Source organism: Notothenia coriiceps, unplaced genomic scaffold (assembly GCF_000735185.1).
Source record: "Notothenia coriiceps isolate Sejong01 unplaced genomic scaffold, NC01 NC01_scaffold00006105, whole genome shotgun sequence".
Classification (NCBI taxonomy): domain Eukaryota; kingdom Metazoa; phylum Chordata; class Actinopteri; order Perciformes; family Nototheniidae; genus Notothenia; species Notothenia coriiceps.
Genome location: NW_011338806.1, coordinates 125,320 through 152,197, shown reverse-complemented (window position 1 = coordinate 152,197; position 26,878 = coordinate 125,320). Strand labels below are relative to the sequence as shown.

General features: G+C 41.6%; 1 protein-coding gene across 1 annotated transcript; it reads right to left on the bottom strand.

The window, feature by feature from the left end:
* Window positions 1-5,556: 5,556 nt before the first annotated feature.
* On the bottom strand, window positions 5,557-22,620 carry lrrc52 (leucine rich repeat containing 52). Its single transcript, XM_010768920.1, has 2 exons — window positions 21,397-22,620; window positions 5,557-5,894 (listed from the first exon to the last, which is right to left on the bottom strand). The coding sequence occupies exons 1-2, from the start codon at window positions 22,043-22,045 to the stop codon at window positions 5,557-5,559; spliced, it is 987 nt and encodes a 328-aa protein (XP_010767222.1). The 5' UTR covers window positions 22,046-22,620.
* Window positions 22,621-26,878: the final 4,258 nt, after the last annotated feature.

Below are 26,878 nucleotides of genomic sequence, written 5' to 3'. Positions count from 1 at the left end.
GTGTAGATAAGTACAACTATACAAACACACACACACACACACACACACACACACACACACACACACACACACACACACACACACACACACACACGATGATATTATACAATGGACATGCAGGGGACATGTATGTATATATGAGGGGTAACAGCAGTTTGGAGGGTACATGAATGTGAGACTGCATGCAGCTAGGAAGGTATTAAAAGGGTGAGAGGGCAGTAAGAAGGGTAAGGCAAAAGATAGAGGGGTGAGGCAAGGGTTAGAAGGGTGAGACATATGTAAAGAGGGTGAGACAGAGGTTGGCAGGGTTAAAAGTGTTGCTTTAGCCCCTATGACTCTATTTCCCCTCCCATGGGCCTATTTTACCTCTCTCTTAGACCTTAACAAACATGGATCACAATTAGTGTTTCGAGAAATGATGTTTCATGTGTGTGTATGTATGTGTGTATGTTTGTGTGTGTGTGTGTTTGTGTGTGTGTGTCTGTGTGTGTGCGTGGGAGCAAACAAAATGATTTTCTGTCAAAAAAATTGAGTTATGTGGACATGCACACACGCATTTAAGGCATTGCATGTCCTCGCACACACACACAAACACACACTAAACATAATTTCTCGAAACACTCTAATATGGTTCATTTTCAGCTATCAAAACACACATGAAAAGAGCGTTAACGCTGTCAACAAGCGAGCATGGGATGTGGAACCGTCGTTTTCATTCTCAATATGTCAAGGTTAGGGTGTATTCCAGCAGAGAGGGGGGAGAGAGGGAGAGGAAAAGGGAGAGCGAGAGAGACAGGGTTAGAGGGGGAAGGAGTGTCGTTCTCCATCCTCTGCTCTCCAGAGAATCCCATCATGAAACACCAAAGCACAAAGAGCTCAGAGCCTTCGACTGAAACCGAGGGACCTTTAATCTGAGAGGAGGAGCATGGCTGGGGCAACAGCGCCACCCAGCACACCCCCACGCTAACTACACACACTCTTCTTCTTCTGCCTCTTCTTCTTCTTCTTCTGAGAGCCTTTATTTGTCCCACAGAGGGGACATTTACATTGTTAGGGGACAACACAGAAAACAGATATTAAGATGCAAGGGCCAAGAGGCAAGCACACGTTAATTAAAAAATAAATAAATACACATTCAAGGAAGTGGAACATAGAAAAAGTAATGGCAGCCAGTTATAGCGTTTTAAAATAGTATTTATTATACTTTTATTCTTCTCCTGTTTTAGTATTCTTCTTATTTCTTCTTCTTCAGATTCTTTTTCTTCATCTTTTTCTTCTTCTTTCTTCTACAATCTTAAACGAGACTCTCCACATAAAAAAAAACAAAGAAAAACAAAGGGACATTTTTCAATGATCGACGGTGAAACAATTCAAGTCAAATCCTTGCCTATTTTTGAGAAAGGCTCCCCCTTTAACACATGAGAGAGGTAATCAAAGCCTCAGTCTTCTTTCTGTGTGGGAATCTAACCCTTAATGGGCTCCACCAACCTCACAGCCAAGCACACACACACACAAAATCAAACTAATTACAATTTGTCCTTTCTCTTTTGTCCTCTTCACACTGCTCCCTTTTAATTCCCACCAAGAACACACAGTTTAAAAAAAAGGAGAAAAAAGGGGTGGTGGGTGTATGTGAGGAGTATAGGGGGGGATTTTCCAAAGTGGCACAGTAAAAACACACTGGAGTGTATATCGGCTCTCCCTCATTTAAATAAGCGCCAACACTGGTTTTCTAACAAAATATGGTACTAGTATAATAACAATGAAATAAGACCCTGTGAAAACTCGCAGCCTGCAGCAAGTATTTAAAATATCATTTAAAAAGGGCTGATCTGTAATTCAGAGCGGATATGGTATCAGACGGCGTGCTTGTCATTCCCCGCTATAATCTCCACAACGCTGAGAAACACACTGTCTGCTGGCAGCGGAGAGAGGCAGGAAGAATAGGGAGGAAGGGGGGAGGCCGGGATTTCACTGCTTATTTCTCCTTCTCCTTTAGGTGCCCGTTTGACTGATATCAGCGGGGAAATCTCAGAATCTATTTTAAGAAAAATCACAGATTGGGTTGAGAAGATGGAGTGCGCACATGGGAGGCTGAAGAAAAAGTTTTAAAAATGAAATGATTAGATGTGAAAGTATGATGGAGAGGTGAAGGAGGTACAAGGAGATTAACTATTGGGCTATTTACATTATTGGGATTTGAAACAACTATTCTGATAATCCATTACTTGTTTGAGACGCTTATCCAACAGAAAGAAGACAGATTGAACAGAATATATTGGAGCCAAAACGATTTAAATAAAAAAAAGTACAAGATTTAAAAGGATGATGGGAAGAGGAAGTAGATAGAATCGTAGGGCTTTCTGTATTTTTTTTAAAAACTTTTTTTTCTCAATTCTACATTCAAATTACCATTTTGTCCAATGGGTTTGGGTTGTTATGTTTATGTTTATTATTTTTTACACAGTCCTTCACAGTTTGTTGATCTATGAAACCCCCTGAGAAAAGTGCTGTAAGTGATATTGGGCTATATAAATAAAATGTTATTGAATTTGACTTATCTGATAAATCGATTATTGGGAAACTCATTACAAATTAGGATTGAAAGTTCTCGACTTTGGAAACTGCAAAAAAATAAACTCTTTTGGATATTTTATATAATCTTCTTCAGTAGATGAAATGTTCCCATGTTGTAAATGTAAAACAATATTAGGAAATGTCGTTGTTTCTGCCCTTGCAACAGTTGATAAAAACACTCTCACCATAAAGTTAATTATGTAACTTTTTACAACTTTCCAATATCATACAAGCTAATGAATGACAGACTAATAAAGGAAAATTAAGGATGAGAAATATGAGGATTTACTGCTTTTGTTTATCTTTTCTTGGACTGTTGGACAGATAAAACAAGCAAATTGAAGATGTCAGTTCTCTGAATATGTGACAAATCATTGATTAATTTGAAAATATGAAAAATATGTAAATAAATTAATCAACGTCATTGTGGTTTTGGAAACTAAGGTTTGTCTGGATAAGTCACTTACTGCATTTTTCACAGATGTATTATGTAATAGATTAATAATCACATTACTAAATTCAATGGATTAAACTATGAGATAAATAATCATTAGGTGCAGCCTCGAGTAGAATTGTGAATGACTAAGACATACACACACCCTCTTGAATAAACACACACTGACACACACTCACACACGTAAACACACATTGGGTTTTGGTTAGACGTGTGGTCTGGACAGGAAAGGACTGGGGCCGCCACACACAGCAGGACACGGACCTCAGGCAGTTCACACTACACACACACACACACACACACACACACACACACACACACACCCTGCCAAGCCCTCTAGAGACTTATCATTTCACCATGCCCATTCATCCGAGGCATTTACAGCCGTTCAGCTCAAAAAATGATAGAAAGCCTGACTATCAATCAGTCTTTCAATACAGATGCTAAATACATCAATCAGGATGAATTCCCGCTTCTGATGGTGACCCCGCTCTTTCTCCACCCAACCTCTATCCGTTGTCTGTCGTTTATCTTCTCTAACCGCCCATCTGTCCCGTTACTTACGGGGCGGAAATGGAGCATTGTGGAGGAGGAAGGGTCTGGGTCAGTCCGGGCTCATGAATCACACGTCCATGCTGATCACGGTGATGCTCTGTGATCGCTCTGACCCTCAGTCACACAGTCACGCATACATGAACACGCACAATACTACCACTTCTATACTGACTATATGTGCTCAACTCTAACTAGAAGTCAGTCAAGCGAGGCTCCCAGTCACATAGCGTAGCGTCATCGTTAGCTATACGTCTGACTCAATGACCCTGATGCTGTCTTCTTGGACAGCCACAAAGAACCTGCCCCACTTCCAACTACAGTTTGGAGTCACGATGAAAAACTACTGCAGGGTGGCTCGCAGCACAGGAAAGCATAACACAACACAACACACAGAAACATGAAGTTACACACACAGTACACACAAGATGTGATACAGTCACTTAGTGTCGCTATTAGTAGACTTCTTCTGTCCATCTTACAGAGGACTGAGCTTAAAGAGTAACTTAACACCAGACTGAAAAGCAGTGCCCTGTCTGATTGATAATAATAGGTCTGTTTCACCGCTAACCACCACAATAAGTTTCCATCCACCATTGCACATTAACATTTCAATAGAAAACGTGAGAGGAACTTCTGGGGAAATAAGTGGAGATATTATATCACAAACAAGATGGCAGCAGACTAAAAACATCTGATACGTTTTGACAGATAGAGATAATTTGTGATTAACCCAAACTTCCTAAATGGTTAAGTTGCATCTCAACACTCTTATCTCAGCCTGACTAAAATGTGTTTCAGTCGATGGAAATGGCATTCATTTGCATTTTCTTTAGCAGATTTTTCTGGAAATGAAGTTAATTTTGCGCAGTATTTGGATGGAAAGTTGGAAGTGAGTCTACTGATACACCCCTGAGTACACTTCTACATCACAAGGTAGAAACCCGCCAAAAAGGTTTTCAGGGGGGTGTTAAACTGCCATTTAAAGATACCCTGCAGAGTTCTCATGTCAATTAAGACAATTTATGTTTACATTCAGAATTGATCACATAAACGTAATTGTTTGTATCCTTGAGGCTCACAAATATGTTGAAAGCATTGAAACAAGCGTTGCTTACATCCATGTGACCTCAATAATTGATGCTCCAGTGCTTAAAATCTCAACAGGGTGCCTTTAACTGAAATACTTAAAGGATAATCCCACCAGCAGTGACTTGTAGAAGAAGTTCATTCTTAGTTTTTACATTCAAATTATTTGATCATATCCCAAACTGTTTCTGGACAGATTCTGTCTACAGGAGACGACAGTGACTGTTCACTATTTCAAGTGAGTTGCCAAAAGGCATTCGGGGAAATCCCATCTTAATACAGAAATGTACTTGTTTTCCCTTTTTATTGTAGCAGAGATAAGTCATCACTCTCTTTGTGATCCCCAATACATGTGTGTTTGTGTGTGTGGCTCATGTCTTTTTATAATCATCATTGACAGAATGTTACTCAAGAGAGGTTACATCCGCCCACTCACAGAAACCAGCATCTCCGTGGAGAATCTGTGCTGATATAGGCAGTGTGTGTGTATGTGTGTGTGTGTGTGTGTGTGTGTGTGTGTGTGTGTGTGTGTGTGTGTGTGTGTGTGTGTGTACACACAGGGGTTATTGCTCTCAATAATCTCAGAGGTCATTCTGCACTCCTGAAGTGAAGGCATAGTCCTCCTTATTGCTGTCTCTGTCTGTCTCTCTTTCTGTCTCTCTCACACACACACACACACACACACACACACACACACACACACACACACACACACACACACACACACACACACACACTTTCTGTCCAATATGGTGAAGAGCATGTTGCGTTATCTAAATCTGTGACAAAGAGAGACAGTCAGATCTGGGTTTATTTTGCTCTCAGCGTCCTCTCATCACTTCCCGTTCTTCCTCTCTGTCCTCATGTTGGTAGACCTCAGTCTGTCACACCTGCATGTTAGGCTTGCTCAGATCCCCATTCCCCTGGTTCCCTCCTCCTCCTCCTCCTCCTCCTCCGCCCATCCCTCCCCTGTCATCCTCGTCATCGCTGTCCAGCTCCTCGCTCTTCCTCTTGCTGTAGCGCTCGTACAGCACCATGAGCACGCCCATCACCCAGGCCGACACCGTGCCGGCGGAGAAGATGACGAAGCCGATGGCGATGAAGAAGAGGTAGTCCCAGTAGCCCAGGCCTTGGTGGCAGTCTGCCCGCAGCTGCATGCCGACCTCCGCCAAACGCTGGCCCGCCAGCTCTGGGGGACTGTGGCAAACCGTCTGGCCTTCATCTGTAGGTGAAGAGGAGGGAGGGCAGGGAGATAGAAGAGAGGAAAAAGGAGAGAAGAGATTAATGGTGAAATATGTAGTATAAAAGAGAGCAGTGGCAGAGAGTAATCAGTATATATGTTGAAGATGAAGGGCAGAATATCAGGAGAGACAAGGGAGTAAAAAGGTAATTACTCTAGAGGAAAAGGTGTGCAACAAAAAGTTGCCAGAACACACACACACACACACACACACACACACACACACACACACACACACACACACACACACACACACACACACACACACAGCCGTTAACAATGCAGTGATAACCTTTGTGATAAATGATCCCGAGAGACACTATAGATTTCCTCTGGGTAATGTAGGTCTTTGGTGTCTAGGGCATCATTATNACATAACCCATTCTCACCCCCCCCCCCCCCTTTGTGAAAGACTAAATGGAACTTAAATTATATATATACAACTTTTCAAAAAAATAAGATATTTACATTGATTTTCTTCGAATTGTACCGGTTTCAGTATCTTTTCTGAGTCTTATATAAAAGTGAAAGAATTGATTAGCAGTTATTTTTGTTACATTGCTTGTAACTTCGACTAACTGTATTTCTCTGTAAATCAAGTATTGTCACCCGACTTTGTCCGTGGTCAGTAACATCATGTTTTCCCTCTTTTATGTATTGAAAGCTGATAAACAGTAAAAATCTTTTCGTTTATCATCCTTTTAATTTCTGTAATAATATATAAGCATATAATAAATCTCTGATTGTTAAAGACCATGAGAATTAGACCAACAAATACCAATATTTTCCATCTCACAAATCCATTCTAGCATGGCCAACTTCTGATCTGATTGTGTTTTCCTTTTTTAAGTGAGTCCCCGCTCATCTCGTTTCAGGCTTCTTTTAACGGCATTCAAGGGCAAGCAAGCAGAGGGAATCCTGCTGACAGCCACACTCTCCTCTGCTCCCACACAATGTCATCTAAAGAAAGGCTTTTATGAGCTCTCAAAGTGGGGTCACGCTGATAGTGACAGTTGTTGAGTTCTTACTTTTGACTCTCCTGCTTCAACCTGAATAACATGTGATTTTCAGGAAAGCTCTTTCACAACGTTGTCCACTGCAGCCCTGCTGTTAGCGTGAGTTCAAACCAAGTAAACTCAAATCTACAACAGGGAAATGGTTTTAAAAAAAGAAGATCCACAAAGAAAACTCTCATCTTTGACCCCCTGAGGCCGTTTCGAGCTGAGTGTGTGTGTGTGTGTGTGTGTGTGTGTGTGTGTGTGTGTGTGTGTGTGTGTGTGTGTGTGTGTGTGTGTGTGTGTGTGTGTGTGTGTGTGTGTGTGTGTGTGTGTGTGACACGTGCATGCATGTGTGTATGCAATGATGGGATGTGTTATTGACTTATTGCATTAGATGGCCTCTCTGCTTCACGCTCACGCTCTAACATCGCCCTCAGAGAAATAACGGGATCAGACTGAGCACACACCCACACACACTCACAAACACACAGTAATGGTTGTGTGAACACAAAATGTTTTGTCTCGAGCATTGCTCTTGCGCTTCTGGGGTTTTGTGTTCTTAGTAGTATACCATTCCTGTCTGTCTGTCTGTCTGTCCGCCTGTCTGTCTGCTTTCCTTGCTGTCTCTCTCACCGGGAAGCTGTAAGATCTCCAAAGTTGAGATCCAGCAGGCAGAGTTTGAGGGCCGTGTGAAGGATTAGAGACTGCTCTTTGCCAGTGCAGTGGCTGAGCAGTTGGCAGCAGAACAGAAATGAGAGGAGGGGGGAGTGAAAAGAAAGTGGAAGGGTGGACTGCTCTGTGCCAAGCAGGTGGGAGCGGGGTGTGAGGACAGATAAAGGGAGGGAAGAAAAGTTGTCAGGCCAGAGAGGGGAGTTAAAATATTCATGTGTGCATCCATTGAAGTCATCAGTGAGCCTCTGCTTCCTGCTCTAAGCCCCTAACCCTTTCCCTGTGCCCGCTGTTTGTGTATGCATGTCCTTTTGTGTTGTGTGTGATGTTTTTGTGTGTGTCTGTGTGTGAGAATAATAGATGAGATTCCTCACTGAGATGATGTTATCTGTGAAACTAAGCCTTAATATGCTACTGCAGCAATTCCACACACAACATGCACACCTAAAAACACACACACACACACACACACACACACACACACACACACACACACACACACACACACACACACACACACACACACACACACACACACACACACACACACACACACACACACACACAAACACCTAGAGGAACTGTTTATATGTAGAATCAATATCATATCATCTTGAACCAGTTAAAGATATAATCCTTAAAGTCCAACTGAAGTAATTTTTGTAACATAATATATCTGCTCTTTTAATGACTTCCTGTGTTTACATATTATATCTATCTTTCGATGATACCTGAGTTTGATACAGCCAATCAACCCTTGCATGAAGCTTTAATGACGACACTCTATCATAAGCAGAGCAGACGGTCATTAGAGACATCAGACTCAGAACAACAACCCTCGTTAGTATTCCTGCTAAACTCGCCTTCTTATAGACATGACGTAAAGCAGGTATTGTCCTGCACCTTAACTTTACGAATGGGCGACAACAATCACATAACAACATAAACAAATGTCACTTCAAACTCAACACTGTGCTCTCTTGCGGTCGTGAGCAGTTAATGGTAGTTAACGGCTTTATTGAAAATGACTAATAACAATATCTCATGGATTTCTGGTCTGTTTTTATTTGTTACTCTTCAATGTACTGCTGTTAGCGACGAGCTGTACCAAGCATGCCATACAGCGATGAAAAAGTGTATAGGGATCCCTCATAACATAGTGTGTAAATAACACACTGCTAATACTAATAAATAAATAGCTCACACTCAACACAGCCCTTCAATGGTCTTCAGCAAGTGAGAATTCAATCGGATGAACACTTGTTTAGAAAATGTTTGGAAATACATGTATACATACAGGCAGAGACTCCTTCCATCTGTAAATGTACCTTGTTCAGTTTAGCAGCTGGTGGGTCCTTCTCTCCTTTATGTCTCTTTACACGCCCTCTGCCCAGGACATGTATAGGCTACAGTGTAGGTTTACTGTGTCTCATGTTTCCTATGGTGTAACACCGGCACTCTGCTAGCTGCTGTCAATCAAACTAACACACATTCCTTGAGCCAGCTGAGACTGAGAGGGAGCATTTCTATGTCTTCCATTTTATTTGAAACACTATTTTAAAATGCAAAAAGGGATTTCAGTTGGAGTTTTGTCTTGGTTGATATAGCTGTCTATCTTGGAAGCATCAATACCACATTAAACACTTGTTGAATAGTTCCTCTGTTAGAAACACAACAGAAGAGTTCCTTCTGTACCAATGTAGTTTTCAGAAATACTTTAGTGAATAATAATCGCAACCTTCACAATAAAAGCCACCCCGTGTTTCAACATTTGAATGCTTTTAATGTGAAATAGCAGCAGTAGGAAATATTCAGTTAGCATTAGCAGTAACTTAAATACAGCTCTGATGGACGTCAGGAGAGGGAACAGTAACGTTATCAATGAGATGCATCATTTTCCTGTCCAACTCTTGTGCTTAAATGGCAGACTCTGCCACTAACAATGAAAACAAGTGGGTAAAAGGATAAATACAGAAAATAAATATAGTACAATTGAATGGGAAATGGTGACCTTAAATGGGGCTTGATATCATGAAACGTTCAACGGTTATAACTTTAAGTTAATGAACTGAGCCAGCAGATACTGTTAACACCCTGATGAATGCACTTGAGCAAAAAAGCACTTATGTTACGTTTAAAACAAGTGTTTTGAGACAGTTACAATATTTCCAGTATTTGTGGTATAAAAATTCTTACAATATTTACCTTTGTACTTTATATATATATATATACTGTAAGAATCCTTGTTCTACAGCTCAAGAATTCAAGTCACTCTCTCAGTATTTACAAGTCTTAGAAAACTACTTATCATACATTGTTCATCCTTATGTTCTTTATTGCTTATGATTCATGATGTACAAAACTAAAGAAAACTCTAAAAGAAACAACAAAGTAAAAACATAATATACTGTACATCAGCAGGTTGATCGGACTCTGTGTCACCATCAGAAATCCCATATTGGACACACACACACACACACACACACACACACACACACACACACACACACACACACACACACACACACACAGACACACACACACACGTACAATGAGGACTGTTCGGTCTCTGCGGCTCCGTCACTTTTCAGGACATCAGAGCGAGTCAACTACACACAAACTGATCTGGAATAAGCGGGCTAATGATGTTTTCTCTCTTTCTCATAATGTATGAATGTACCAGAAACACGCACACGTGTCAATAGATGACAGGAGGAAGAGGGGAAAAGCTACAATGCAACCCCTTCCTCTTATTCATCACTTGCTTGTACCAGCCATATCCAGAACACTGCCCTGGGCAATGATTTTCTGAACAACAACGCGTCGATTTCTTTGAACTCCACAGCCACATAATGCTCCACTTTACTCCAGCGGCCACATTTAATAGCTGCAGTGACTATTCTCAACAGAAATCCTCACAATTTCACACCACTTCTTACACAAATGTCCTTTTCCACAAACTCAGGTATACACTCTGAGTCCAGGCACTGTTGTTAATACCTCTGCATACAACTTCTAGCCCCTTCACAGATTATTACACTCTGCTTGGACACTTCCTATGCATCTGTGTGTGCAAGAAAACATGAGCTTACACACATATTACAAGCCCTCTTCTTCTTAGATCAGTGGTATTTTTACTCTCTCCTATGATCTGCCTGTGACACCAGGATACACACACACACACACACACACACACACACACACACACACACACACACACACACACACACACACACACACAGCCGTTAACAATGCAGTGATAACCTTTGTGATAAATGATCCCGAGAGACACTATAGATTTCCTCTGGGTAATGTAGGTCTTTGGTGTCTAGGGCATCATTATTATGCTGCACACACACTCTCACACACATGCACAGAAAGGTGACTAGACTTGACTGCAAGGCTCTGGCACACCAACCCTCCCACCCCCTCATGCACATCATTATACACTAACAAATCACTCTGCAGCAGTGGGGAGATAAGGAGAGTGTTTTCTCTCACAAAACATCTGCCGTTCATAATGAGGAATATGATAATGACTGCCTTCGGACCACAAGGGGAGGCAGAAATACTACAAGCTGTTTGAATGCTGTTAAATGTTTATTTATGCTGTTTGATGATTCGCCACAGAGACCTCTAAGGTCACGGGCGGCTGCAGAAGCTGGTCAGGATTTAGTCATCAGCGCTTATTGTGGCCTGCTGCGTGTTTTCTGTGACTTTGCAGCATTAGCATAAACAGTGCCCCTCCCATATATATTAAAAAGCGTGAATGCAAAGTGTTCAAAAGAAAACAGAAGCGGGCTCTGTATGTAGTGTGATCAGAGATAAGCTGTTTTCTATCAGTTCATCTGACTTCATCTCTCGTTACCAGCTATTTCCCACACTCCCGCCCTCCATGCATGCCTAATTGTACTTGCACTACCCAAGAGGAGAAGTTTTTTTCAAGCTGGGCGCAGCGAGAGAGATAGGACTGAAAAGAGGGGAGTAAAAGAGAGAGGACAGACACAGAAAAAGACAGATTGAAAGGATGTCAAAGGAGGACCGATTTGGCCACATTTGCGTCCACGCGGATTTAAAAAAGAGACAGATTCAGTGAGGCTGTCCTCAGAAGATGAGAGAGGAGGGAAAAGAAAGGAAGAAGACAGTATCTGGCTGCAGTCATGTCCGCTGATGGATAATGGCCGTTAACAATGTTAATTAAACTGCACTGATCTACCAATAAAGCCAAAGGTCTGAACATAACTGAGCGATGAGAGGAGGATGAGGAGACTATGATCTATACTTCTCTGACTACTTGCCAAGGCTTTGTGAGCGGTTAAAGGCAAAAGCTGAGGCTGGAAGTTGTGAAATTATAATAAAACCAAGGAATCTGTACATAGCACAAATGTAATTTAAACCTTATCCAAATATCCTTCATCACAAATTGAGCTTACATCGACTGTTACCCCACGATAACCCTGAGACAGATTATTCAGCTGTATGTATGCAAGGGTTCAAAAATACTAATTAAACCAACCTGTTGTTTTCCCCAAGGTCTTTACAAGCCTGTCGTGGAAAACGTCCACAACATCTGCAGGGGTTTGATAAGGTTTTAAATCAATACCGATTTAACGATTGTCTCACCGGGGGACTTTGTCTCAGATTTAAGGAGACAAGATGTTCTGATGCTGTCGCTGTGATGGTTTGTGACGTGATGGTGTGTGTACTAATGCCGGTAGAAGTAAATGAGCAGGTGGGTATTAGGTTATTAAGTTAGCAATTAGGAATATGATGGAGGTCGTTAAGGGGATTAGTGATTGTGATGCTCTCGGATTAATGGGCAGTTATTCAGAAGAAACAGATCAACTGAGGATGAACTTTAGCCCAGATTGAACCGCCCCTCAGTACGAGGAACAACGTGCAGCGGCTTCCCCAATCTGCCACTTTCTATTAATCTCCTGCGCCACTGTTTCTTTCTTTCTGTATTTCAGCGCAGTTGCCCAAGTAAAATGGGAACAAAAGATGATCCTGCATGAAATCATCAATAATTATGGAAAATACTAAAAGTGGTGGCTTCATGCTGCCGAGTGGTCACCAAGATAAAGAACCTAATAAATGACACATGCCTGTTATCATTGAGTGGTTAAGCCTCTCAATTGGGACTCATGAGTGATAATCAGTGTTGGAAGTAGATTTACTAAAGTACAATTTTGTAGGTACTTACTTGAGTATTTTCCATTTTCATGCTACTTTTGGAGTCAAAAATACTTTTTGTCCATAACATGTACTTTTATTTAGTTTGCAGATAAGATTATGCTTAAGAAATTTAAATCCACTGATACATTGTGAAGTATAATCATAATTACAATGTAGTGTTAAAAGTTTATATCAGTAATAAACACATGAATACATCTCTGATTATGATACAGAATATGATATCATAGATTAGAAAACTATAAAGTAACTAACTATTATTACATATTTTAAGTACATTATGATGTAAAGTATTGAATGCAGGAGTTTAACTTGTAACAGAGTCTCTAAACTGTAGTATTGCTACTTTTACTAAAATCAAATGTAGTTCTTATTCCAACACTGGTGATGATGACTCTCGTAGAAATTGAGCAGATGCCTCTACATCTAATTTGTAAACAATCTTCTGGTTCTCCTTTTTGGAAACAAGTAATCAAAAGTACCGGTGAGTGGCTTCTTGAATCACTGCCAACATCTCCCCAGCTGGGTCTCCAAACCAGAAGCATTAACTGCATGGCTTCATTAAAGGGTTGTTCTCCGCCTTTTCAAAAGAAAATACGCTGCCCAAGTTTTTGTTCTTTTAATGGTGTTTGTCTGAATGTTAAACTTTTAGTATATTTGTATTAGATATGTTGATGTTGTGTTCAGGTGCATTGTCGTCTTGCAAGTGGATTGCAAAGCATTATAATGAACCTGCTCACGCCTCTCTCTTTTTATTTCTCTAATGGTTCTCTCTATTTATTTTCTATTTTTCCCTCTCTGCATCCCCATCAGCTCTGTCCCTCCGTCACTGTCTGTTACCATCTGTGAAGGTCTGCGCTGGATAGCTGATCCGTTCGCTCTCATTACCGGGCCAAGTTGGCCTCAGGACAGGTGTGAGGTTTTGTCTTCTCTATGCTGGAGCAGTGAGCTACAATCAGTGACTCTACAAACACACACAGGTCCCTCGGGGTGTTTGGATCTCACCTCTCTCTCCTCAATCAATGTTCCCTGCACCTTGCAACAATTCAGACTATGTCCACAGTTGTTGGCTGCATGTTACTGCTGTCTAGCCTCCTCTGACATATCTCTAAAACAACAGTGATAAAAAATGCATAAGACAAGTAAACCCTGTCTCTCTTTCTCACCTTAATGTTGTTACCCAGCTTGTCGGTGTTGTCCTCAAGACAATTTCTCTTGAAGAATATTTGTTTTGCCTTTACACAGCTTGAAATGAACCAAACTGTCTATTTAAGGAGTCCAGATAAACCAGAGCCTAGTCTGCTCTAATTGGTTAGCTGACTGGCTCTGTTGTGATTGGTCAACCTCTTAGAGATGTCCCACCTCTTAGTCACGTACAATGTGTTGGAGTGCTAGCCAATAAAAGCGCGAGTGTTATAGTGATGTCATTACGTTACGGAGGTAAACAATGGAGTCCAATGGAGGTGTTTTAGGCAGGGGGGGAGTGTGTATGAGAGAAACACATTTATTGTTTATTATCTAATCTTAACGAATCATAGTTTATTGATATTTCCATTAAGATTATTTTTTGGGCTTTTTTGCTTTATTAAGAGACAGATAGCTGGAGGGAGGATAGATAGAGAGGACGACATGCAACAAGGGTCCGCAGATTGGATTTCAACCCAGTGTCATTTCTATGAAACAGTCTTACTACATGTCCTGCCCAAGACTTTTTGGCCACCCTAGAATTTATACATTTTATACATTTTGGGGATCTGGGTCCTTGCTCAGAGGCATCTCAGTAATGCACCAGAGGGAAACTAGTCCCTCCATAGGTACCAGTCCACACTGTACTTGTTCCACTCAGAGATTTACCCCGGTGACCCTCAGGAACCCAAGCCAAGACACATCCGACTGATCTACTGCGTTCCTATGCGAGAGAGTATGCCAGTGTCGGCCAACTCCAGCTAAAATGTGCCCCTATTTCAACTTGCCTTGGCACTTATTCAGTATGCTTACAGATAATTAAAACAGTCATACATTTCCTGCATATGCAGCACTTACAGTATAATATGATTTTATAAATACCAAATTAGAATAAGTCGAGTGCCTCAGAAACTAAACTGAAAGACATTTTCAAGAGACTGTGTCGAGTCAGAAACTCAGAGAGCAAGTGGAAGACCGAGATAAAAATGTGTGTGTGTGTGTGTGTTCTCTTTGTTACCGCAGTCTAGCTACAATGTGCAATATAATTCAAGCAGTTTCAGGACAGTGACTGCAGCATTGAAGAATTCACACTTTATTGCATGCATGCTGCACTGCAGTTTCAATATTCCTCCACCTTGAACAAGCACTGGCCAGAAAATGCTGCAGCATAAGATTGATACAGGATGGCAACCACTCTACCCTCTCATGACCAGATAGGTCTTTGGTCTTTGGCAACAATAATCTTCTCTTGGCCTTCGCTTATTCACTGTCAGATTCTAGTTGGGGAAGTTGTCTAGTCCCTGCTTTCTCGTACAACAGCAGGATGCAGAGCGTGTGTTTATCTATCTATTCTCCTTGTGCTGTCACCCATTGAGCTTCTGTTGTGCGTGGTAGCACTGTGTTATTGTAATATTCCCAGGGTTGTGGTCAGTGTGACACCATATGGCCCGTGACGAAAAGCAGGAGGCCGGACACAAAGCCCTGCAGCTGTGTGACACACCACAGCTCAGAGGCTATTAGGACAAAAATAGTACTAGGAAATGAAGTGCAGATATCAGAGGCATAAACACACTTAACTTATTTAGGGCCACACAAGGGACAAGCACTCAGGCATTACACACAAGCAGAGCGTTCCATTAAAATGTGAATTGGGACCTAAATGTTTTTCTTCTTTATCTAAAAGAGAACGCTATCCAGTGAGCCCAAATGTAGGTGTTTATGTGTGTGTGCATACATTTGTGTGTGAGTGAATCTCTGAGTCGCTGCCACCGCAGCGGTGCGATGCGGTCTCTGTATCAAATCATCAGCCGGAGGCTTTCCAAGCTCAGCACTGACACACTGACAGAGAGCAGGGCTCATCACCATCAGGACTGTTTACCATTCAGGGCTGAAGACATCGCGCACTCTTTTATGAACTTCCCTCCTTATTCCTCCGACACTGCCACATGATACTTAAAAAAGCACTGAGCAGCTGAATAACAATAATTTTCAGGCTTTTCGGACTACACTGTGAATGTAAAAACATTCATGGGGTACGCAGGAGTTCAAATCTGGTTCATTGTTTGCATTTAACGCTCATGCCTGCATGTACACAGTATGTTCACATTACACACGTCCACTGATGATCAGAGCTGTGAGGTATTAACCTGCGAGGCAGAGAGCCTGTCCTGTGAACTGGGAATAGAGCTATTTATAAGCAGATTAATTATGCCGATGCATATGGTAATCAGTGTGGCTGTGGTCTCGTGTAGGGGGGGGGGAGTCGGAGGCTGCCGACACAGGGGCTCATCATCGCTCCTGCAGGCGCTCGATAGCTGACCTTGACCTCTGACCTCCAAGTGGAGGACGCTTCTGAAAATAGGTATAATTAATGAAAAGGCTACTATTTGAATCAATATACTGAGGTTACATTTCAATATATTGGCAACCCTATAAACAAGGAGCTACATTGAGTTAATCTTAAGCAAAAGATATATAAGAAAATGAATAAGCCATTGTCATTACTTTCTATAGTTGTAATATCTTTTCTCTCAGTATAATAAGCACTTCCTTGTGTTGTGAAGATGCAATGCAGCGCTGATTCTGGTCTTAACATCTGCACCAATGTAGCATGTAACAGTAATGTGTTAAATGTATATGAGAAGTGGAGTTCAAGTTTTTACTGAGGATATGAGACATGGGCTGGTCTTCCCTATTTAGATTTTCTGTACAATATGAGTTTTGACATATGATCTCATTTTTAAGACATTTCTGTTAATAATCAATATGAATATTGCATCATGTTTTAAAGACTTGCCCTCCCTTTTGATTAGTTTTTACAGCCTTTGGTTTTAGTAAAGAGATGCTGTTGATTCAACCAAAGTTGACAAAGTTCACAGGGTCCGCTTTCTATACGCACCAAGTGCATTAGTCAACATTTTGTAATAGAAATATGAGATAAAGACACTTAAATGTAATGCTGAAACAATTGTAACAGTATAAAATGGACATAAACTCAAACATATTTAAAAGATGACTGCTTGAAAGGAGCCTGTGATATAAGATGTATGACTTTTAAAGCCCCTCCTTTCAAAATGAAGCTCAAGTACTTGGCCGTTTAGCCAGATAAACGCATCATACAGGGGTTGGCGAAGACTAAGAATAGCTGACCTTCTCTCCATCACATCCACTAGGGCTGAATAACGCACGCCTTCTGATTCCTCTCCTCTCAAATATGGCATTAGTCAGATTGCCACCATCCTTCTTTCCATCATTTCTCCATACGATCCCTTCTTCCTCTGGCAGAGGATGAGTGAAGGGAGAAAGTGAAGGTCAGATAGCAACAGCTCTCTCTTTCCTCTTCCTTTATCATTTCTCTTATCAGTCTTTATCACCTCACACTCTTCATTCCCTCTTTGGCACGTTTAGCACGCATTCTCCCTTCAGCCCTTATCACTCCATTCCCTTCTTCTTCTACGTCTTTCTCTCAGTTTTGCTCTGTCATCTCCGCTCTCTTTTCTAATTTTATTCTCTTGGATCCCATATTGGTTGGACACACACACACACACACACACACACACACACACACACACACACACACACACCACACACACACACACACACACACACACACACACACACACACACACACACTGAGCTTTCTCCCCTCTGTGCCTCAGGTGATCACATCTCAAACACACCCACACTGGCATCCCATCAATCTTCGAGCTTGCACCGCGAAATGCACAGAGACATAAAAACATACACAGCCTGCACTACAGTACAAGTAGGCCAGCTGAATTCGATATGCTTCCCCACACCAGATGGGTCTGAGGAATAGTTCCAGCTGATAAATAATGTATCATCTACCTGTATTAAATTGAATCGATGCCTCCTTGTCATAATGAATGTTTTAATGGATTTGAGTGACAGATCTGGGGCACAGACCAATTCCTTTGTACCCTGTTTGTTCTCCTTCCTCTCTGTATCTAAGTCCATCTTTTTCTGTTTGCCCACATTTTCAATTCTCTCTGTCTTATCTCGTTTTTTTTTGTCATCTATTCTTTTGTCACGTTATTTCAGCCTTCTCATCTCCTCTCTGAAGAAATCTCAAATTCACTTTCATTAAGATAAATCAAGTTCAATCGGTGTGAAAACCTGTTTCTGAACCTGCAGACCTCTGGTTCTCTTTATCTTATTATGAATATTTAACTCCTGCCCGGTGCGTCCCCTCTGCCTTGGCTCTTTGCCTCCGGTGTGTGAGCTGTCCAGGGCACAGACGGGCAGCCAGAAAAACTCTTCCCCAAAAAGTGGAGCCATAAGACCACCGACTCTGCTAGCCCAGGACAAGCCCCTTACATCCTGTGTTTGTAATTCAGGTACTTGTCAAAAGCGACCTACAGTGAGTATGGAAGGTCCTTCGACAAGCTGAATTCCTTTTACGACAAAGAGTTGGGTAAATTCCCGGAGTATAGACAGGTGATAGAGAATATTTGAAGTTGTTCAGGAGAGGAATATCTGAGTTTTTACAGAGTTTATACAAAAAAAATGTAAAATGGCAAATCTACTGTACTGTCATCACAATAACCAAGGCAGCGTCATAGGTCTTCCCTATTTAGATTTTCTGTACAATATGAGTTTTGACATATTGTATATTGATCTCAGTTTTAAGAAATTTCTGTTAATAATCAATATTCCTATTGCATCATGTTTTAAAGACTTGCCCTCCCTTTTGATTAGTTTTTACAGCCTGTGGTTTTAGTAAAGAGATGCTCTTGATTCATGAGAGGAATATGACACCTGACAAAGTTCACAGGGTCCGCTTTCTATACGCACCAAGTGCATTAGTCAACATTTTTAATAGAAATATGAGATGAAAACACTTAAATCATGTAATGCTGAAACAATTGTAACAGTATAAAATGGAAATAAACTCAAACATATTTAAAAGACGACTGCTTGAAAATGTAAAATTGTAAATCCACTGTACTGTCATCACAATAAACAAGGCAGGGTCACATCAGGCTGACTGCCAACCAGTAGCCATTATCTTCAAGGAACCCTTTTCTCTGATTAAGTGGCATTTTGAGTTTTTTTCCAAGCCACATGAGAGAGTTACGTAACAAAACTCCAAAGAAACCAAATCATCTTTATCCAAACCAACTGCAAAGTGCAAAAAAGCTACATTATTTAAAAGGCTGTGTCAAAGGATGTGGTCATGGTTATCTAGAACAAACTACTGACATATATTAATATTTATTATCTTATTTCTCTTTTATAAATAAGTAAACCTGCATTGTTGTTATTTTTTGTCGCCATTTGGGTGCAGAACTCAAGCTTAACATATTGGATTAGGTTTATCATGGCCTTGTAAAAACGTTTGCCTGAATACAAAGTGTGCAGCAGATTCAAAGCAATCTTTAGGTTTTAGCTTTTTGTTTTTCACAAACTCCTGAGGAAACTTTTTTGTCTTTTTTTATTTAGCTGGTAAATGCTTCTATGTTCACCACCTAGTCTCTTAATTTGTTTCTTTCTGCTTTTTTGGGGCTCAGCATGTTCATTTTAAGAGCTTCATCCCTGTAAACAGCGTCTGCTGAAGCCGAAAACAGCTATGAGCATCTTGAGTTGCACCTTCGACAGGTAAAAAATGAGTTGTAACTCATTATAAAGTTCTGTAAAGCCAAGGAAAACTGCAAAGGTGATGATTATCTGAAGGTTCAAATTGATGAAGTGTGTGTGTTACAGTGGTGTGTGTTCCTGATAGATTAAAGATCAAACTCCCCTGGTCACATTTGAAACTTTATAGGGTAGTGTGATGCTAAATACATGCTGTGATTGTGTAGATATTCGCTTGGACTCTAACCAGGGGAAGGCGGGAAAAATAAACTCAACTGTGGGAGTGTTGTGTCACTTACGATTCAAAAGCCCTTCTCTCAAAATATTGTTCTGATGTTTTTGGCAGAAATATGTTTGTGTAAGGACCGGGCTTTGGTGGGATGAATAGCAGAGCAGAGTGCCCACAGTAAGTGTGAGTGAATGTGTGTGTACCAGTTTCTGAGCATACTTCACTGAGGTTTGAAAAGTTTAGGTGGATCACAACTTTGGGGAGCTGCTGCATTTAAGTGGCCTTCCTCTTAAGCTCCTTGTGTCTTGTCTTTTAATCTCATCCATTTCCCAAAGGCCCCAGCCTCAGGGTCTCCCTTAACCTATAGATCACACACTGACTCACACACACTTAACTGGAATGAGTCACTCGCACACACACACACATACCCACACATACACACACACGTACGTTGTCCTAATGGGAGCATAGGAGTCCAGCTTTTTTGAGCACCATCATTAACAATCTGGACTGAAAGGGCAAAGCACAAGACGGTGGAGGCACCAGAGCACACATGCACATGTTGTTTATGTGTGTGTGTGTGTGTGTGTGTGTGTGTGTGTGTGTGTGTGTGTGTGTGTGTGTGTGTGTGTGTGTGTGTGTGTGTGTGTGTGTGTGTGTGCGTGTGCGTGCGGATACGAGGGCCTAGCCAGTAAAAAAACAGGTACAAAAGGACACAATTCTCCTCTCAGCATTATTTCTGCCTTCAGGACCCTGAAAGACATTGCAGTAAGATCGATGGGGTTTATCGACAGCTGTTATAAGCAGGGACACATTGTTCAAAAAACAAACCTCACCTGCTTAGGACTAAGCTCAATTAACATTTACCAAAGATCATCTGAGCTAAGAGGCCGATTGTTGGTGATTTCTTGGGACACTTAATTAAATTCCCTGCTGTTAAAGGGATGCTTTCCAAGTAACACAAGTAACACAACTGATTTATTGGTGCCTAAGCCTCTGACATTATTGAGACGTGAAGGGCAGTTTGAAGGGATTGTATTGCAGTAGGGAGCAGGGTAATGAAATCTTCAGATTGCTCTGGCTCTGAGGTTAAACCATTAACTCTGGAGTTTGTTTGTGTGTATATGTCTGCATCTGACTCTGGGAAGTGCACATGGAAGTGTGTGTGCAAATAAAGGGAGAGCAATAGTGCAATAAGTGGCCCACCATCAGGGCCTAAATTGACCAAGTGCCCATAATCAAATTATCTAAATGAGATGATGTGACAGTAACAAATGATAACCTTGAAGCTTCTCTGGCACAAAGTCTAAACAGAGAAACGGTTTGTTTACTGGCCAGTAAACCGTGCCAAACTACCAAGAGACCACCTGCAGGAGGTCAGACTGCTGCCACCTGCAGGGGACAGGCATCAGTTTACAGGACACATGTTGGCAAAGCATGCAGAGAGGAGTTTCTTTTTTTACTATTCTTGGCAGTCACTGCCAGTCCTTAATGGTCATTAAAAATAAAAAATGTAAATCATCTTTTTTTGATAAATTCACCCTCAATGCCCTTGTGCGAATGTGTTGGAATTGACAATATGTTTTGACTTCTCGCTCCCTCCATCCATCCTCACCTTGGAACTTGAAGCCCTCTATCTGCACCCACAGGCAGAGGTCCTCCGTGTCACAGTCGCAGCTCCAGGGGTTTCCGCTGAGCCCCAGAGACCTCAGAGCAGGCAAGGCGATCAGGCTGCTGATGTTCAGGGCCGTCAGGTTGTTCCGGCTCACGTCCAGCACCTGCAGAGCCATGTTCTCCGAGAAGGCATCCGGGTGGATTTCCCCCAAACACGGGTTATCCGTCAGCCGCAGCATCACCAGAGACGCCAGGGGCCCGAAAGTCCGGTCCTCGATCTGCAGCAGGGTGTTGAACGACAAGTCGAGGTAGGCGAGTTTCCGCAAATTCCCGAAGGTGGACTCGGAGATCTCTGTTAGAGAGTTGTTGCTGCAGTCCAAATAGACCAGATCGGACAAGTAGTTGAGCTGCAGCGCCGGGAGGTCCCCAATGCGGTTGTTAGAGATGATGAGCTGCCTGGTGGCCAGGGGCAGGTCATTGGGGAACTGGGTGAGCTCCTGCCCGGCGCACTGGACCACCAGCTGGTCGTCGCACACGCATCTATCGGGGCAGCCGGCTGTGAGAGCCGGGGAAGGGGTCACCCCCATCACGAAGATAAAGAGGAAGAGGAGCCGGAGGGACTGGGCGCTGGGCTCGGGCAAGAGACGCATGACGAGGCCGCCCAGAGCGTCATGAACTCCGGCAGAGCTGGACCAGGACTCCCCGGCGCTCTCCGGGCATCCTGCATGGGTCTGAGGAGCTGAGCGAGAGGCGAGATGGCTGCTCTGGGTGCCTGGCTGTCGCTGCCTGAAAGCCTGGCTGCTGTTTATATCCAGACTATCGGTCAGTCACTCACACGCACTCTGGCGCGCCTCGCACGTCGCCACAAGACATCATTTCAGAAGGTGACCGAGAGACGCTTATCGCTCCATGGGTGAGAATCGCGCAGCTTACCGGACTTTGTCCCTCCTGAGAAGACCACAGAACCGATGACAGTTGACGATCACCCCGTCGGTGACTCATGTTGGGTCATTAGTTGTCACCAGCAGAGTGCATTGTTTATTTAGTTTCCAAACAATTGACTTGACATAGGCAACAATTCCTGAATCCTGGATGTAGACTCCACGCTGAAAAATCTCCTGGCTCACATATGTCCTTGACTGTGATGGTGTGAGTGTGTGAGGGTCTTTGGTACACGCTGTCCAGCAGAGAAGTCGCTTTTTTTCCCTCCAGGAGCGCGATGGAAAGCGCGTCTTCCCTCTGCGCGCAGAGCTCTGTGTGTGAGGCTGTGCTGCGCGGTGTGAGACTCTCTCGCTCTTCCCTCCCCTCTCTGCCTCTCCATCCACACACACTGCAGCTCTGCACACACACATAACTACTTGGTGTTTGTATTGCACATGAGTTGTGCCAACGGTGTTATTGCAATGGTGACGTCACCGGGTGTTACTTTCTTTAGAAAAACCGAAGAAAAGAGTGCAGAGAAACCCAAAAGCTTTATTTGCACGAATGGTGTGGCCAAAGCAGGTCAATCAACCTTAATATATAAAAGAGGATATACATTTTATAATTACATCACATCTCATTATATCTGATTACATGGCTTCTAATTGAAATATAATGAGCGAAGTATCACTGTTCAAGTCGGCGTAAAATCCTTTATACAACCATTCTTTATACATGTTACTGTCTTTATCTGGAATGAGAGTGTGTGTGTGTGTGTGTGTGTGTGTGTGTGTGTGTGTGTGTGTGTGTGTGTGTGTGTGTGTGTGTGTGTGTGTGTGTCTGTGAGTGTATGAGTGTGTGTGTAGAAGCAGCCTCTTAGCCATACACATATTTAACAAGCCTTATCTCATGTGGTCCAGTGGCTAATTTCTCCTCATTCTGTCCCCCAGCGGCTTGTTGACAAGATAAACCATTCAAATTTGATTGTGTGTGTGCTTATTAATTAATTATTTTTGGCATTCTACATTTTTTTATTTGTGAAGTCCCGCAATCAGCTGTCCACATTTTTTGTCTGAACATTGGACGCTGATGGGATGTTGATGTCCACCTCTGTCTTTGCTGCCTACATCTCATCACTTTATCAATCAATGTGATCAAGAAAAGCAGTTCAAGTTAGATTTTGAATAGAGTTGGCAGATGCATAAAGAAGTTGCCATCCCAACCCTAGATTTTCCATGCAATTGTGTTTCTATGATTATCAAAAATATGAATGATCATGATTATTATTCAAAGAGAACTAAATATTATTGCAAAAATAGCCTTATTACTGATAATGTATAACCATTTAACATTTGAATACAATATTAAAAGCCTGCTTTCTTTAAGGGTCAAACTGAGGTCATCCATCTTTCAAAAGCATAATTAAGACCAATTAAACCACTTTTTCCTGTTTTTACTAAGAAGTTATAACATTAAGATATTAAGGACAGACATACTGTGGAATATGTTTTTTGGCTTCCTTGATCCTTTTATAAATACAGCAGCTAGAGCTCACAAATTAACACGTTATACCAGGTTTATTTCGTTACAAAACCCCAATCAAACGTACAAAAACCCCAATGAAATTACACCAAATGCTGCTTTATGGAGGATTATGTGACCAACATATTTTATTTTCATGTAATTTCCTGAGATGTAAAACTATTCCTTTAAAGTATGGTTTCCCATCTGGACTCGTCTCTTTGATGTTAGAGAATATTTCAAGGGGTTGTTAAATGATAATTGGGGGAAGAAATTATAAAAAAAAGCTAAAATTCTACCGTAAAATGCCTCGACTAGAGTAATTACATTCAAACGGAGTGGACACAATTTAATGTGGTTTGGCTTCATAAACAGAGTTTAGTCTAAAAACGTTATGGCCAAGTCAGAATTCTGTACCTTTTTTTCTATACAACAGTTTAAGCTAAAAATATGGAACCTAAAGATAGATGGGAAATGGGAAATGGGAAACTATTCATAGCAAAATCGTTGGACAGAGGGAATGGACAACATGTTAATTGTGAAAACATTAGCGCTTTGATACTGACGGCATCTGTACAGCTTATACAAGGCGACGATATCTTCAGACTGATACATGATTATTGAAGGAAAGATCCACCGAGTACAGAGCAGCCTGGAGGAAAATGAGCCCATTTGATCAGTGTCCCTTTCTGCTTGCCCGCCTGCTCCCTCTGTCATGGGTTTGGCGTCTAAATGGCCCTGCTAGATCGTGTTCGCAGATACTTGCCTCAGATCAGAATCATTAATGTAACTTTCCTCTCTCTCTGCTCCCAACGGTGTCATCTTCCAGACATGCTGTTGTGTGTATCCATGTGTATACGTGTGTAAGTTTATACAGTTATGTGACAGTGACATGCTAAAGGAGGCCTTGAGTTATACGTTTGTGTGGTACCTGGGTGTTATACATCTCTGCATGGATGTTCGCTGCCTTTGTGACTTGTGATCGTGTGTGTGGGCTATGTCTTTATTTTTTAATAAGGGTGTATGCAGTGTCGGCTGTCAACTGAAAGACAGCCGGTCTGATCCCCAACCTAAGGGAAAGAGCAACCTGCCATCAGGTGTCCGTCACCTTTGCTTCACACCAATTACATCAAATACGCCATTCCTAAACCTAATAATGACATGTTAAAGTTTTCTCTGTCCCTTTCTCTTCTTCCATAGCTATGGCTTCTCTTTCCTTTCCCTTCCTCACTGTGGTGAGCTTGGTCGTAAATCTTCTCCCCTCTTGCTAAACTGTCTTTCAGGCCGTAAGTCTGACTCCATCCGACCAACTCCATCATTTTAATGTAATTGAACCGAGATTATGATCCTCTATCAGTCACCCAGACTGCCTTTATAGTGGCTGGTCTGTTTCTTTTTATTTTTGCCTATAAGGCTTCAGTGTTGCTATAAAGAAAACTGACAGGAAATTGGTCCAATTAAGTTTGGGATTACTTTTCTACAAGCAAAAGCCTTGCATTTAAATGTTAATGTAAGTACAAAAGTATTAGCATCAAACTAAGGAAACAACTAAAATAATCATTATGCAGCCTGGAACATTTTAGAATGAAACTTATTCTGTAATTTTTTTTATATACATTTTTGATTCCTTCCAATCTATTTAATGTTGCTGCTGGTAAAGGAGGATCTGATTTAATAACTTTTAACATTGCTGGGTAAGTGTTACTAGATTCGGACATTACTCAAGATGTATGGCACAGAGAAAAACTATTTTGTTAATAAGATCAATGAATTGTTTGTGTTGGTCTAATAATGAGGTTTGTTGAGAGAAAGTCAGAGTAACACCATGCATTGATATCGGCCAGTTCTGCAGTATCAGTAGTTTTAGTACAGCCCCTGCTTCTGTACTCTTTATTGACGTTAATGTGCTCACGTGATAAACACATTTGCATCCCGTAAAACAAACATTTTCTCTTATCTCCATCACTAATCCTCCAACTACAGACACTCATACACACACACACACCAACACAAACACATGAGAACAAAAATAGCAGTGTTGCACAACTGTTGTTTTCTTCCATGGTTTCATAAGTAAATTACCTCGTTACATGGGTTTAAAACAGCCCGGCCTGAGGGATGTTTATTTTTTATGTGTATAGAGCAAAAAACCATGAATCTAGACTAAGCTGAAAACAGAGAACTACGTGTGTTAGTTTTACAGTATATCTATCTGAAAGTTACAGAATACAGTATTTATTCTACCGTACTATATTTAGTTTTACATTCTGTCTTATCTTATTCGATCTTTTATGTTTCTATCAATCATTTTTCCACATCTTACTTGCACCAGTATGTCTATTGCAATCATTTCTTGCACTATTTGATGTATTTTTCTTGTTATGCTAAGTGTATTGTATGCTGCACTGCCAGATTTAAATTGCCAAAACTATGCTGTAGCTATTGTGTATGTTGCAATAAAGCAATCCAGCCATAAAGCATCTTAATACAAAGTCAGACAAAACGATCAAATAGAGTGCACTGGCCCCGAGCAGAGCACAGTGCTAACTCGCTCTTGACAGACAGCTCCAGTAACAGGACCCCACTCACTCCCTCTGACTCATGCCCGGCCTCGTGCCCCATCACCAGGCCCGAACTCAGCCCTGGGCTCGGATGAGTCTGCGACCGGAGGCCTGTCTACGGAGGTCTACAAACAACTCGGCTTCCTGCCTCTGAAGGGACAACATTTCTTTGGGAAAAGGGTATAGGTGCAAGTTTCAAAGATTAAAATATTCAAAGGCTTTACTGTCACATGCCGCCCAGTAGCTAGAGTGTAGTTATGGAAATGAAAATCTTAAGTCCCAGGCTCCTCCAACAATGCATCATAAATGTATATAAAACATAAAACAATAAAACAAATTTAAAACACAATAAAATAGTGCACGAAGAAACAGAGTAGAATACAATTATGCATCTTGCAAGACCAATGTGCAAGTAATGCAGATGTAACAATATACATGTCAAAAGAAAATACAATAATCTAAATGTTGCAGAGAATGTTG

Coding starts and splice junctions, on each gene's coding strand:
- lrrc52 (XM_010768920.1), bottom strand. CDS start 22,045: ATGCGTCTCTTGCCCGAGCCCAGCGCCCAGTCCCTCCGGCTCCTCTTC. Junction 5,895..21,396: donor AGAGGGCTTCAAGTTCCAAG/GTGAGGATGGAT, acceptor CTTCACCTACAG/ATGAAGGCCAGACGGTTTGC.